The 14,874-nt window shown below is 46.1% G+C and overlaps 1 protein-coding gene across 1 annotated transcript in view; it reads right to left on the bottom strand.

Annotated features, from left to right (window-relative positions):
* Ube2e2 (ubiquitin conjugating enzyme E2 E2) overlaps positions 1–8,888 on the bottom strand; it is a 270,161-nt gene extending 261,273 nt beyond the window's left edge. The window contains exon 1 of the mRNA XM_032917744.1: positions 8,686–8,888. Coding sequence (XP_032773635.1) covers positions 8,686–8,888 — 203 coding nt within the window. The remainder of the gene's footprint in view (positions 1–8,685) is intronic.
* Between the last annotated feature and the right edge of the window lie 5,986 nt (positions 8,889–14,874).

The raw sequence follows: 14,874 nt of genomic DNA, 5'->3' as shown, positions 1-14,874 counted from the left end.
TCCCTCAGGCATAGGCCTGCAGAAGCACCCCTTCCCCAACACCATACCATGCCGCCACCAGACATATTCCTTCTTCTTTATCTTTTTATAAAACAACAACACCCAGTACCACCAAAAATAAAAAATCAATGAATAAGAGACTCAAGGACAGAAAAATAAATAAATAAAATCCCCCCTCAAAAAACCCTTGTAGGAAAATCATAAATGAAGTACGAAGGAAACTTAAGTGCAGTCGAATTTTAATCGAATAGCATCTTGTGTGCTCTGTTTGTCTAAATGTTCTGACTTGACTAGAACATGCTGTTCTGCGTGGCACTGACCACCCCAACTGTAAGCTGCACAGGAATAGGCTGTGGCTGGACTGTGTAAGCATCACAGATGCTGGCCCTTGAAGATGTAAAATGAATTACAGGGGCGATGACTCTGCTGGGCTCTGCTGCTGGAGCCTCACTTCTCCTGAGGAGACCTTAGCTCCCAGCACCCAGCGAGGGGGCTCACAGACACCTGCTGCTCCAATTTCCAAGGCCTCCCCAAGGGAAGCAAAACTTGAACTCATAATCTTAAAACAAACAAAATAACAACAAAACAAAACAGCTACAGGTCAATGTGGGATAACACGAAATAAAGCACCAGTGAAAGTATTAATAACCCCACTTTTCAAAGTGGGGACCAATAAATACTACAGAAATACTACTGTGAAGAAAATGAAGTTTAAATATCTTCTTTAGCGTATAAAGACAACCGATAATGATTTTTTTTTTAATTAAAAAGGGAAGGTAAACTAATCCTAATAGTTTAGAGCAAGGAACCAAGTATATTATTTGCTTATTAAATAAAAATAAGTATGTTTAGAGTTACATATAAATACAACAGAAGAGTTAAAAACAGAGACATCTTCAAGATTTCTTCAAAAACTGTCAGGGCTGGAGAGACAGCTCAGAGGTTAAGAACACCGGCTGCTCTTTCAGAGGACCCCGAATTCGATTCCCAGCAACCACGTGATAGCTCACAACTGTCTGCGACTCCAATCCAGGAGATCTGATGGCCTTTTTGGGCCCCCTCTAGCACTAGGCATGTTTGTGGCAGACTGACAAACATGCAGGCAAATTGCTCATACACACAAAAAATAAAAATAAATATTAAAAAGAAATGAAAACTGTTAGGACCATGTGGGAAAAGGGATGGCCTTGGGTAGATGAGTGACTTTTTACATTATTTCTTTTGTTGTTAATCATGTATGTGCATGTGTATCTGTGTAAGCCCACGCACAGGTGTGCGGGGGCCTATGGAGAGGGTGGCACCCAATCCCTTACGGACACTATCGAGTTACAGTCACTGTAAGCTGTCTCATGTGCGCACTGAGGACCAAATGGATCTTTTCAACAGCAGCCCCAGCTCTTCAGCTCTGAGCCATCTTAGCTCATGGGTACCTTTATCAACTACTGACCAAAGATGCTTGGATCTCAGACAGAGGACAGCTATGCAGTCATGGACCTTGAACTCACACTCCAAAGTGCTAAGATGACAAGTTTGTACCAGCTGGAAACTGGTTTTAATCTAAAAGAACTTTATTGGGATTTTCAAATACCCAATTTGAAAAATACCGCCAAAAAAGTATTTAGTAAATCATAATTTCCTGTCATAGAATTCCCCAAAAGAGCCCACACTTCTCTCCCAGACACCATGGTTCCAAATTATTCATTTCAAAAAGTAATTTGACAGCTCTAAGCAAAAGCTAATACATTACAATATAATTTGAACTACTGTTACCTGAGCATGACTGTTTCTCTAGACAGAAAGGTGTCCTGCTGAATGAAATGACAGCAATCCAATTCTCAAATTCTCCAAACACTGTAATCATGGTGTGTATTACATTTCTGTCCTGAATAAAGGCTAAGGAAGACAGGTAGTACTGTCCTTAGGGTGAGGAGAAAATGAACAAGCATCAATACTTAAGTACCCTTAGGTATCAATACTTAAGTATCAGTACCCTTAAAGTGTACCTGTCACATGATGGTCTTAGGCTACTAAGAGTGAATTAAGCCCTCACAAGCTTCAGCACTTAGGAGTGTGGGCTCCATGCCTTGACTGGGCAGCACAGTGGAGCTGGCTGTGGAGATGTGGGTGTGGGCAAGCCAGTCCGGAGGGTACAAGAGCAGGCAGGTATTGCCTCCTGCCAATGGTGGAACTGCATGGCTTCACCAGAGCAGTGCTGGAGAGCTCGCCCTGGTTCTGTGGATAAGGGAGGGCTGGGACACTGACCAGTCAGCTACCACCCAGGCCCAGATCTAGGGCTCTGAGTTGGCCCACCCCAACATCTTTATCGTCTGAGAATGGTTAGCATGCAGGAAAGGGCCAGCCCTGCTGTTCCAAAGCTACAGGGTCTCCACTATACAGGGCAACAACAAGATAACCAGAGGAGTCCTGATGACGACCCAGTATTGATGGTGTCACAGAAGCCAGAAACCTTAAACCAGTGCCAATTACTCATTGTAGCAAGCATTCGCAATTATGTGGGCAGAGGGATATAGCGTGGGACACACTGTGACATACTACAAGCTTCCATGATGAGATGTTTTTCTATGGTTTGGATTTTGTTTTTTGGGGTGTGTGTGTGTGTGTGTGTGTGTGTGTGTGTGTGTGTGTGTGTGTTATTTTGGGGGGTGGTTGCAAAAGCAAAGGTCAGATATGAGGGAACAGGGAGATAAGCACAACAGAGATGCATGATGGGAAGCCCACAAAGAATCAATAAAACATTTAAAATAAATAAATAAATACACCGCCCAAAGAGTGAATTAAACAAATCACACAGAATTCTCAGTTACTGCTTTATCTGTCCTCTTTTACAAGGTAAGACTGATTACTATACGCAAGCAAGAAGAAAGAATGAGACACTTCTATTGTAAGGCAAATTAAAAGGTGAGTTTTTAACAGATAATTGTTCTAGCCATAAACCTTCAAGACTGTATTTCCAATTCCCCTCATCCAATACGATGTGATCCCTGATTCATTGATACAGTTAGCAAGTGCAGTAGAGGCTCAGAAGCGACGCTCACCTCTTTGCCTGTTTACCTGACATAACATAAAGCTATGTTGCAGGAGTGCAGGGCACGGTCTGTGAGACTATTGGTGCTTTAAAAAAAAGGTATACCAAGGGTGTGCTTATCTGTCATCATTCATTCAGACTCAGCTGAGGAAATAAGATTAGACAGGATGGGAGATATATGAACACACTTCGGAAAATGAGACAGTGCACATGTACGACACACCCAAGAAAGTTGGCTCAGTCACCCCGGCCTCAGCACAGCAAGAACACCTGTGGGCATGATGTCAGGGAACCAGCACTTTAGCCACTAAGTCCTTTCTTTATGCCTGCACTTTCCTCTCTCTCCCTTCCTCCCTTCCTTCCTTGTTCTCTTCCTCCTAATTTTTGTTTTAGACAAACTCGCACTGGTAGCCCTACTTGGCCTTGAACACACAGAAATCCATCCACCTCCCTCCCCAAGATGAACCTTCGTTTTGAATTTTTACTTCTGTGTGTGTCCATGTCTGTATGTGCTGTGTTGAAGAGACCGTTAGAAGACGTCAGGTCTCAAGCTGGAGCTACAGGCTGAGAGCAGCCTGGTACAGGGGCTGGGGCTCTCTTAACTGCTGAGGCTCTTTCTGGCTCTCACATCCAGACTTCCTATATCCCCACAGACTGTAGGCCTTAAGACAGGCCAGCACTCCTTACCAACTGAACATTTCCTTCCCAGAAATTCTCAAGAAAGCATCGCATTAATTTTACTGCATATTTTTAATGACAAAATAGTGTCTAGAAAAAAAAACCTTCCATTGCTCATAAGACTAGAATTCAGTTTGAATACTGATAAGTACCACACACCTGTCATTTTAGGAGACCACTGATTTAAGACACATCGTCAATTAAGAGTGTGCATCAACTGTGAAATGCTTGCTGACTCCAAAACACTGAGAAGCTTTTAAATGCACACTTCAAGGACAAAACGCAGTCATTACAAGCAGACTTCAATGAGCCCATCGCACAACAGACCACACTGGAACTAGTGAAATCCACCCTTCAGACTAACGAAACCATGAAGCTGAAAACCAAGAGGCGGAGAGATGGCTCAGCGGTTAAGAGCACTGAACGCTCTTCCAGAGGTCCTGGGTTCAATTCCCAGCACCCACATGGCAGCTCACAACTGTAACTCCAAGATCTGACACCGTCACACGGACATACATAAGTGAAGCAGGCAAAACCCCAGTGCCTATGAAATAAAATAAATTATTAAAAAAAAACAATGGCGATAGAAAACCAAGTACTTCTCCTCGACTGGTACTTCTCTGAAAACCCAATAATGTTACAATATCAACTCTCGATAAACTAATTTGAAATAAATATGATTTAAAATTCATTATTTATTGAAATACCAATGTGAAGGAGGCAGAGTCAATTCAATGAGGGCCTCAAAATAGATGTTTTATGGAGCTGACTAGTAATTTAATCAAAACTACACATTCATCACTTTGGACATCACATAACTGTCCAACTACATATCTGCAAATATCACAGCGTCACTGGGCACTGTAAGAGAAGCAACTGTTATAGGAACACCCTACACTTCTAGATAAAACTGTCCTCAAAGGCAAATGCACCACAGATGTACCCTTTCTTCTTGACTCGAAAAAAGACAAAAGTCTAGGCTACTGTTTCAACACTGAACTGTTTTGCAATACCTCAAAAATGAGATATTTTAAGGAAACATTTCTAGAATACATTAATTCTACAATTATAGTAGATTTATTATAGTAATTATTAGTCCAACAATCCTGGCATTACAATTCACTTAGTAATCGAGCCCCTAAGTCAAAGGCACTTTACCTGAGCTACTACAAAATGGATTAATTACTGCATCTGAGTAGCCCTAGTGACAACACTAAGTTCCCCAGGTCGACAGCGGCCTCAGTGTGTCAACGTTTGCACCAAACAGAACTGAAGGAGAGATCTTCACGGCAGTAAGTGGCATAAAGTCTAATGGACGGTGCCTACTCTCTAGAGCTCACTGTAAGCAAAATACATACAACATTCCGAACTCACCACAGCAAAAGAGAAAACTGAGTCAGCCGGGTATGCTAGCATGCCTATAGTCCTAGCACTTGGGACACTGGTGTAGGAGGATCTCAGGTTCGAAGCCAGCCTGGGCTGGATGCTAAGTTTCTAGCTAGCCTTGGCTACGCAGTCTGAGTCTCTCTCAAGCACATCTCCAACAATGAAACAGAGGAAAGTATGAGTAGAGATAATAAGTCATATTCAAGACAGAGAGCTAGGAAGCATTAGAACCTAGGTGCTAAGCGCAGCTTCTCTCCTGAGCAGAACCTTTTCCTGCTACCGCTTATCTCAGACGATAATGGTGTTTAGAAAGACTTTTCGTCTAAATATTGATTCTTCGTCTCTTCTAAATATAAATTAAAATCCTATCTTGAAACTCCGCTACCCAAGACAAGCCTTCTTCCCGCAACAAGGTCAGAGCTGTAGGACAGCAAGAAACGAGTGAGCTGGCTGCCTTGGGCAGGGGCAGCGCTGCTGTGTGGAAATGAAGGTGGGTCCTCTTTTTCTCTCGCGATTCTCAATTTCCCCACATTCTTGGAAGCTTGACGACAAACCTTATGTTTTTATTTAAACCACTTAGCAAACAAGCAGCATTTTTACACACAAAACCCATTGTAAATGGGCACACATACTGCCACCTGTACATCATCAGGGAACCCAGAAAGACACTCTTCGATCGCAGGCTCAATAGAGTGATTTTTGCCAGTGAAGAGACCGCTTTCTCTGGAAAGCAGTGAAAAGATGCCTTTTACTGTAGGGGAGGGGTGTTTGTATTACTTCCTGCTGGGTGTCAAGTCACCACCTCTCTAAAGAGATAACCTCTCTAAAGTCAGTTTTCCCCCTGTTTGGAGATGGTCCTCTGTCCATAGTTTATTCGTGAAATCACTAGAGTATGCTTTCTAAAACACTGTGGTAGATGGATTAAAAGATGAACAATGACTTGAAAGGTCCACTTTAACAGAACACCTTCCGTCAAAGGCAGGGTCTGTCTTGACTCTTTTTTTGGGGGGGGGGGGCTAGGGATGCTCCCAGCTAGACATAAGAGAAATCTCTAGTGATTATTGATCACAGAAGAGTCAAGGACAGTCCAGCGGGACTGCTCCTCACAGACCTGTCTAGCCCTCTCTTCTCTCACCCCTTAACTGAATGCCTGAAGCAATCCTCAATCAGTAGCCCTGGGCTAGATGTGAGTTTCGAGGTGGAACTGCATGAGATCTATATTTGAACAGTCTTACCCATCAACCTCCCTAAACGGTGGATTTCTTCCCTCCTGACCTTTCTTATCCAGTCTGCCCCAACCCCACTTAGTGGGAGCAGGTCACATTATGCTGTGCCATAGCAGGACAGAGATCACTGTGCCAAGTCTCCTTGGGTGTGAGAATAATAGCAAAAGGGACACGGAAGCATTTCTCCTGCCCTGTCATGTTCCAATCTAAACTCGTGAAGATCTGGAGTTATCAGACTTTATGTATTTCCCTCAACAGTACTAAGAGATCCTGGAGAGGAAAAAGTGAATATTCGGGAGACATACACAGGGATAGGCTGCATGCATCTAGGACGGCTATGACTGAGGTCCAAAACATTTGTAGAGCTTGCCCTCAAAAGGCCGGATACCCTGCATCTAGCTGGTTTGACTGGCTTGCTGCCCGGTCACCATAACTCTCGCCAGTGGGCCTACAAAGGGTTATCTCAGGCCTGTGCATAGGACTAAGTTGGAAGGACACACAGATTTTGGTTTTATAGGAAAGGAGTTCCTAAATTCTTATCATCCAATGGCTCATAAAGCTGTCATCCAACATTCGGAGAGTCCCCTGTACCTGAAGTTACAAGTAGTGAAAAGAATGTAAAATTAACTCCTACATACGGCTACTAGCCCACTTCTTATTTGCTATTTTTATTTTTTAAAGGGTATTAAAGAGTATAAAATCACAAGCAAATATGAGTCCAGAGAATGATTTCTGCCTTTCCAAGCACCAGGATATAATGTAACACTATCGAAGCAGCCTAAAGACTGCCAATCACTGTACGAGGCTAGAGTAGTGAGAGAGCACCATCCAAGTACCTCCTTCCAGAACCGTCTGTCCTCTGGAGGAAGAGGAGGCCTGCATGGAGAGCAAGCACCCCTCCCCCATGTAATGCAATCAAGATGCATTAATACCAGTGCTTCCGACTTCACCAACAGGGAGATTAGACACTAAGTTATCACTCTACAGTCACTTCAACGGAGGGGTGTGTGTGTGAGTGTGTGTGTGTGTGTGTGTGTGTGTGTGTGTGTGTGAGTGTAGTGTGTGTGTGTGTGTGCGAGTGTGTGTGTGTGTGTGTGAGTGTGTGTGAGTGTGTGTGTGTGTGTGTGTGTGTACATGTGTGTGTGTGTGTGTGTGTGAGTGTGTGTGATGTGTGAGTGTGTGTGTGTGTGTGTTGTGTGTGTGAGTGTGTGTGTGTGTGTGTGTGTGTGCAGGTGTGTGTGTTAGGGTGTGTTATCTCCCCCATGTGCATGTGTGTGTGTTGTGTGTGTTTTGAATTTGTTGTGAGACAGGATCTGTGTGTAAAATGTGTGTGACTTACTGTGTGTGATGAGTTTGTGTGTGTGTGTGTAATAATGATCCGTGTGTGCCAACACATGCGTGCTCACAGCCACACACAGTTCCCACACACAAACACCTGTTCACCACTTGGTTTGTTTTTGTTGTTGCTGAGACAGGCTCTCTTCACAAAATCTGCTGAGCTCTCACATGCTGGACAAGATTTGACACACAGTGACACAATGATCACACTGTGTCCAACACACACACACACACACATGCTGCACCACACACACACTGTACCACACACACACACAAACACATGCTGCTCACACACCACACACACACCACATGCAGACACACAAACCACACACACACACACACACACACACACAAACACATGCTGCACACACACACCACACACACACACACACATGCTGCTCACATGCCACAGACACACACACACACATGCTCAAACACACACACACTGCATACACACACAACCCACATGCTCACACACCAAACACACACACACCACACACACCCACAGACACACACACTTCACATGCTGCACACACACACACACACACAGATGTTGCATGACACACACTCACTCTACTCAGAGAGCTGTGATTACAGATGGACACGTCCCTCCCAGTTTGTATGTGGGTGACACCAATCCAAACTCAGCAAACAGCACTTGTCTCGCTGAGCCATCTCCCCACTCCCCAGCCCTATTCAAGAGATCCTCAATGTGAAATCTGTGTTACTGAACGGAAAAACGTATTAATGATCAAATAACTATAAATCAAATTATACTTTTATAATGTCTTGCCCGTGTTTTTCTATCAAGATATAAATATATCAATATACAAGTGCCAATTTTATAATGTACCATGGCTTTAAAAAGGTTTTCATAATTAAAAACCACATTTTTAAAAGACCACATCATATAAAAGGGGAGAAGACCTACAGACTCTATGACCTTCAGTCCAGAACTTGACTAAGCACAAGTGGAAACGTGCAAACGAAGCGCCAACAGCAGCTGGCTACCTTTTGGCACTGGTCGACAGCTTCGCAGCCGTCTTGCTGGATATCTTCCCCTCCTTCTTCTTGGGCTGAACTTGTTCCCGCTCGGGTTCCTGCTGAACACTCTCCCGTTGATCGCCATCAGAACTTCCTCCGCTAGTGCTTGGACTGTCATCAACTCTCTGCGCCTCGGTGGACATCTTAGATCCTGGGTTAAAGAATGACATATCACTTATCCTGCTTTGGAAGGGACTACGACAAGGTATGTCCAGGATGGAGAGAAAAGGAGCCTGCGAAAGGATAATTAGGTCTAAAAATGAGAACTGTCCATTTAAAGAACAAACAACTCTGGGGTTTGCATGCACGGAAAACTTAGACACGGACGTTGGTAGCGATTTTATTCACAAGGCTGAAAGTGAAAATGATTGGAGTGTTCTCTAATTGGTGGGTAGAGCACGGTGCATCCGCTGACACAGACCTCAGGCACAAGGACAAATGAAGTCTACATGCTTCAGCATGGTAAGTGAGAGAAGCTGGTCTGAAGGACCAGAATGTCCAAGCCCATTGTGAAGGGTGTCCAGACAGGTATATCCATGGGAAGGTAGAGACATAGTACAGGAAAGCGTTTTCTAATGGGCGGAAAGTTTCCATCCAGTGATAGTAATATTCTTCAATGAACTAATCAACTAGTGCTTATTGTAGAAAAGCCTCAGAGTTGTCCTGCTTTGCTTTGGAGTGCTGAGGACTGGACTCGGGGTCTTGGCATGATAGGCAAGTGCTCTCCCACTGAGCTACCTGCAGCCCCTGGCTGTACACTTCACAATGGTAGACTTGAGGCCAGAGGTGCAGCGTGAGCAGTGTGCACACTCGGCAGAGCTCGAGCTCCAGCGTCTACAAAAATGGAGAAGGCTACTTTTATAAGGTGAATTAGAGCTCAAAACAACTGGCACAGGATAAACCAGAAGGGGTTGGAGAGATCGTTCAGGGGTTAAGAACACCAGTTGCTCTCCCAGAGAGGCTGGGATCAACTCCTAGCACCCACATGGTGACTCACAATGGGCTGTAACTCCAGTTCCAGGTGATACGGCGCCCTTGCTGGCCCCCTTGGGCACCCAGGCACATACATGGTGCACAGACATACAGGCAAACAAACGTCAGTACACAGAATATAAAATAAATCTTCTGGGGAGGTGGGGGTTGGGCTGAGAGCCTAATTTTCACAGGTACTGGGTGAAGCACTTTGGGCTCAGCTTTGAGAAGTCCAGACAGGTAAAGAGAACTGTAGAGTATCTTGACAAGTTGGCGCAAACAGGCACAGGACTGAGAGACAGGGGTACCGTCGTGCTAATATCCAATCGGTATATCCTCAGAGCTGGGCCAGGCTTCAAGTCCTCTCAGCTGGAAAGTTGTTTTAAGTAACCTTTGTGATAACAGAACAGAGGCCACGTGGTCCCAAATAAGAACTGAAGCTTAGGAGGGTGTGGGCACTGACCCAGCTCCACTAGCCAACAGCGTTGCACAAGAGATAGAGACTGGAAGGAGACACTGAAGGATTCCTTTTTCCTAGTCTGGAGGAAATCTCCCTCGAGGTTTGAAATTCACTTTGCTCTGAGTTCATGCCCCCAGAGCAGCTCTGATTACCAACTCAATTTCCTCAATACTCTGATACCTGGGTAGCCGTTATAACCCAGACAGCAGACACGAAAATGTGCTGAGGGAAAAGGATAGAGCCCTTCTCATTCCAGCACAATCAGCCCCAGTTTGATCCTTACTATCCCACCCTGTGTGACTTAACAAGCTGACAGACCTAGAACTGAACTGACAGAAGGTCATGCTCAGATGCTACAGGGCCTCGAGCCACCAGCGATCACTTTGGGTATCAGATACCTAGAGCTCAGACAGGTCTTTGAAAAATGAGAGACTGCCTAAGTGACTAGAGCTATCACCACCACCCACCGCCATCACCCTCATCAAGCAAACACACACACACCACATACATGTGGGGAGGGAGGGAGGAGAGGAGGAGGGAGAGGAGGAGAGGAGGAGGAGGGGGAGAGGAGGGACGAGGAGAGAGAGAGGGAGGAGGAAGGAGAGGAGAGGAAGGAGTTTTATCAAAGTCCTCTTGAGACCTTTGGTTACCATAAATTGAGACTTTGGAAATAAGCTGTTGTGACATGTGGTCAAGAGGCTTCAATGGCCACACAAAGCCCTTTCACTTCAAAACACAATTTATTACTATCATTACCTAGTTCAAAGACATGACCTAGTAACCCTGATCAGCTTTCATCATCATCGGTTCAACCTGGAGTTGGTTCAAAACCATGGTAGCTCTTCTAAATGCAGGCCTTCAACGGACCGGAAGTTTTATACGACAAACTTATAAAACAGATACGTACAGCAAAGGCCTGGGAGAATCAGGAAGCACAGTGATGATGACGCGTCAAAAGACACTACATGTGACGTCACCACCCTCATCCTAGTCCCTTTGTTCATAACAAACAGTAAGGCTGTTTGAATAGCTGTCCAACACTCACAAGACATCCGGCCTGTGCTCCCACCTCTCCTGTAAATGGAGGGCATCATTCTCCATGGCTAAGACACCTTTTATGAGCAATAAAGTCACTTAATAGAACACTGAAATTTTGTCAGTTATGTTTCCTGTCTAGCTCTAAAAGTCTGAGCATATTTCTTAGGGTTTCTTATTTGACTTTAACCTTCTCATTACTTGGGTTTAATATTTGTATTCTTTCTCAGCTTGCTTCTTTGAGCTACAATATACCTAAAGTTAAAAGCCTTGTAAGTACGTACCCTATAGCTTGCTGGATAAGCAGGTGTGTAGGGAAACAGAAAGAAGCATTCTTAGGATTAGATGCTCTCAGGGGCAGGATATTGTGGGCACTCTTAAGAGATGTGAAATCAGTGAGAAACTGTTCTATGTATCCGAAACCTGAGGCAATCCATCACACGGCAGACACCAGAACTGCAGGAAAGTGGCTCCCTTACACTGCGGCCACGGCTATGACTGCTGTGTGCTGAGTCAGTCGTGAAGTGCACACTCAATACTCTATGTGCACACCTGATAATGTGTAAACTCTACAGTTACTGAATAGGCCACTCCGCGATGTAGTGGGCCACAACCTGAAACTGAAACATTCATGACTACAACAGAGGCCAGAAGAGTAAGGACTAAAACCTTTTTGAAGGTCTGGGGTGCGGCTCAGTTCCAAGAGCTGCCAAGCATGTATGTTAGGCCTGGGTTCCATAGAACCTTCCCGTCTTCACAGAATAGCTACCAAACAGAAGCATCGCTTCTATGGTTTACAACTTAGAAAGTCGTTTCTACTTTCATCTAAGATACCTTATCTGACTGAAGTTTTACCTACTAATGACTTGAATCCTCCTGAGGCGCTGATAAGTACTACAAAACCATTCAGAAACAAAACCAACATCCCGTTTTCAAATGTCAAAGTTGAAGACTCTCTGGATTACAGGAAAAAGGGACAGCGTGATCAAATGTGTGTACTCTGGGACAATTAATTCTTATGAGAGGAGACCCTCTATAGATAATTCAAATTAACTCTGTGTCAAATTGGTGTCTCGTCTCTCTAAAGTATAAATGAGTAGGCTCCTGCATTAAAACTTCTACATATTATCTTTACTAGCATTTTAAAATTAATTCCTAAAGAGCTAATTCCCTAATCTAGAAGGAAGCTAAGTTCCAGGGATCTCACTAAACACAAATGCATCCTCCAACGACAGTTTCAAAGAACTTAAGACACCTCAAGTGGTATTTTTACTTCAGATTCAGAGCAAGCCGTAGTCCCTAACTAAACATAAACACATTACATTTAAGAATTGAAACACACTCATTTTCTAAGCTTTGTTGACTATAGGCTCTGTGATGTCATGAGGCTCTGGAAATTCCCTGCCAGTACGTAGAGAGTGAAAGTAGCCTGTTTCAGAAAAACTAAAGGATCTGGCTGCAAATCCCAGCGATGAAAGCATCAGTACTGCAGTCCACATTACTATCCAAATCACCCAATATCAAGATTTCCAAAAACTCAGGAAAGCAAGAATTCATTTGTGCTGCTCCGACAGGAAAATGGGAACTTGTCGTTGACATCCCGGTTTTTCTACTTGGGATTTCTGAACTTTTCCAAAACGTGAAATGTTGTATGTTATATGCCGATCATGTAGCGCTATCCAGCTTTCCAAGTGACTGAAAAGATATTTATTCGAAAAATAAAAGTGGAGCACCTGACTGGGGGAAGTGCTGTGCCCTAGGGGAAAGAACTCAAGGTATGACATATGAAAACACTTCATCTTCATCATCGCCCACAAACGAAACTGCAAAGCGCCCAGGAGCATCCTGACTGCCTGAGTAAAGACAAATATTTAGATTCCCAAGACTCAGACTTGGTTATCGCATTTCTAGAGCGTGTTTTTCAAAATCCAAGGATTTAAAACTAAGACGAGCTTTTAAAAATCTTTCTCAACAGTAAGGCAATCAGAGGTAAGTCCTAGCAAATTCTTTTGTACTTTAAAATGGAAATACTCGAGTAGACCCTCAAAATGACACAATACAGGGTTGGACGATAAGAGTCTTGCAAACCAGCAAACGGGTCCAAGAGCTGCCACCAAGCCCAGGGTGATGATGTCTCTCTAATGCGGCCTTAATTTCCTTTAGGGAAGATGGATGGGGCATTTCTGGTTAGTCGTGGGAAAAGACGCAAGAAGCCAGGCTTTATGTTCATTAGAATTGGAAAAAGGCAAATGGATCAAAACATTGGGAGCAAAGAGGGGGTGGAGGTGGGGTGGGGGGACAGAGGAATCAGATTTCAATCAGGAGTGGGAGCTGCAGAGAAGCCAGAGGAAAAGCAACTGCCAAACTGTGCCAAGCACCAAACCAAAGACCAGTGTGTTGCCCCCCCAGGGCATCACGCACCCCACTCAACCGTATTCCGGGCGGGCCCTCGCCCTTGGACACCTCGTGTAGCAATTATGCAATTAGGGAAGAGCTCGGGACAGCCGGGCACTTTGCACCGCGACATCCATCCTGGACTTTGCGGAACTTGGTTCCTGGCTGCAGTGGGGCGGAGAAGGACAGGTCCTCGAGAAAGGCGAAGGAGGGCCACACTGCCTGCAGGGAGGGGAGGGGCGCATGAACCCCCCCCTTAAAAAAATCGCTTACCAGGAGCCGAGGAAGGCCTGCAGGGCCGCAGGCGCCCTTCGCCCGGAAACCGAGCCGCAACGGGGCAGGGATCTCGCCGGTCTGCCCCTCGCCGCGTGGGGTCCCCGCGCGCCCTACGCCTTGGGGCTCCGGCCGCGGCCACGCCCCCCGCCGCGCCCCTCACCTCGCGCCGCCACTCAGCCGCAGCTCGGACAGTCCCGGGTTAAGCCGCCGCCTCCGCGAGCCACGCCGCTGCCGCCCGCCGCCCGCCGTCCCGCGCCCCCTCCCAAGCGCACTCGCCCCCTGCCCGAGGCCCGCGACAGCTGGGTTACGTCGGCCTCGCGGTGCGCGCCGCAGGCCCGCGACGCGCTGGCCCGCGCCGGCGCGTGCCGCGCCGGGGGACCAGTAAAAAGGTGCGCGCGCAAAGTAAAGTGACATGGCGAGTCCTGGGCCGGGTAAAAAGGCGGGTTAGGGGCGAAAGGAAATGGGAGGAAATCGAGGAGGCTCGACAGCGGCGCGAAGGGGAGGACGCGGACCTTGACGAGCGCGCGCAGTAAAGGGACACATTAAAGGGACACATGGGCTAAGGGGTGGGGTGCGTTCGGGAGGGTGCGGCAGTGCAGCGGAGTTGGATGAGGGGTGGGCCCCTCCCCCCCACACACACACCATGCACCCCCAGCTCGTGCTCGTGCAGGACCCTGCACCATGATTGGGAAACTTCAGCGTGGGCGGATGAGCCTCGCTTTACCCCCATAACTGCTGCAGGAAGGTCCTGCTGAGCTAGTTCTGTCAGGAATGCTGGGCCACCTGGGAGGCTGCGGAGGGAAGCAGGGCAGGGGCGGGGCAGAAGGGTGCTGCACTATCAGGTGGTGGGAGGCTGCCACTGTGCCTGGAGAAAGACCACGTGGGACAGTAGCTGTGCTTTGCAAGTGGCCAGAGGAATATTGGGTTTCCCAGTCATTGTAGCCCAAAATGGGCACTGAAGAAAAATTGCATTCTGGGTTATCAGCGCCATGAACTCCTCATCACCACCTCCACAACAC

This window comes from Rattus rattus, chromosome 12 (genome assembly GCF_011064425.1).
Source record: "Rattus rattus isolate New Zealand chromosome 12, Rrattus_CSIRO_v1, whole genome shotgun sequence".
NCBI lineage: Eukaryota > Metazoa > Chordata > Mammalia > Rodentia > Muridae > Rattus > Rattus rattus.
The sequence above is the reverse complement of the archived record's forward strand: the minus strand, read 5'-3'. Positions and strand labels throughout refer to the sequence as shown.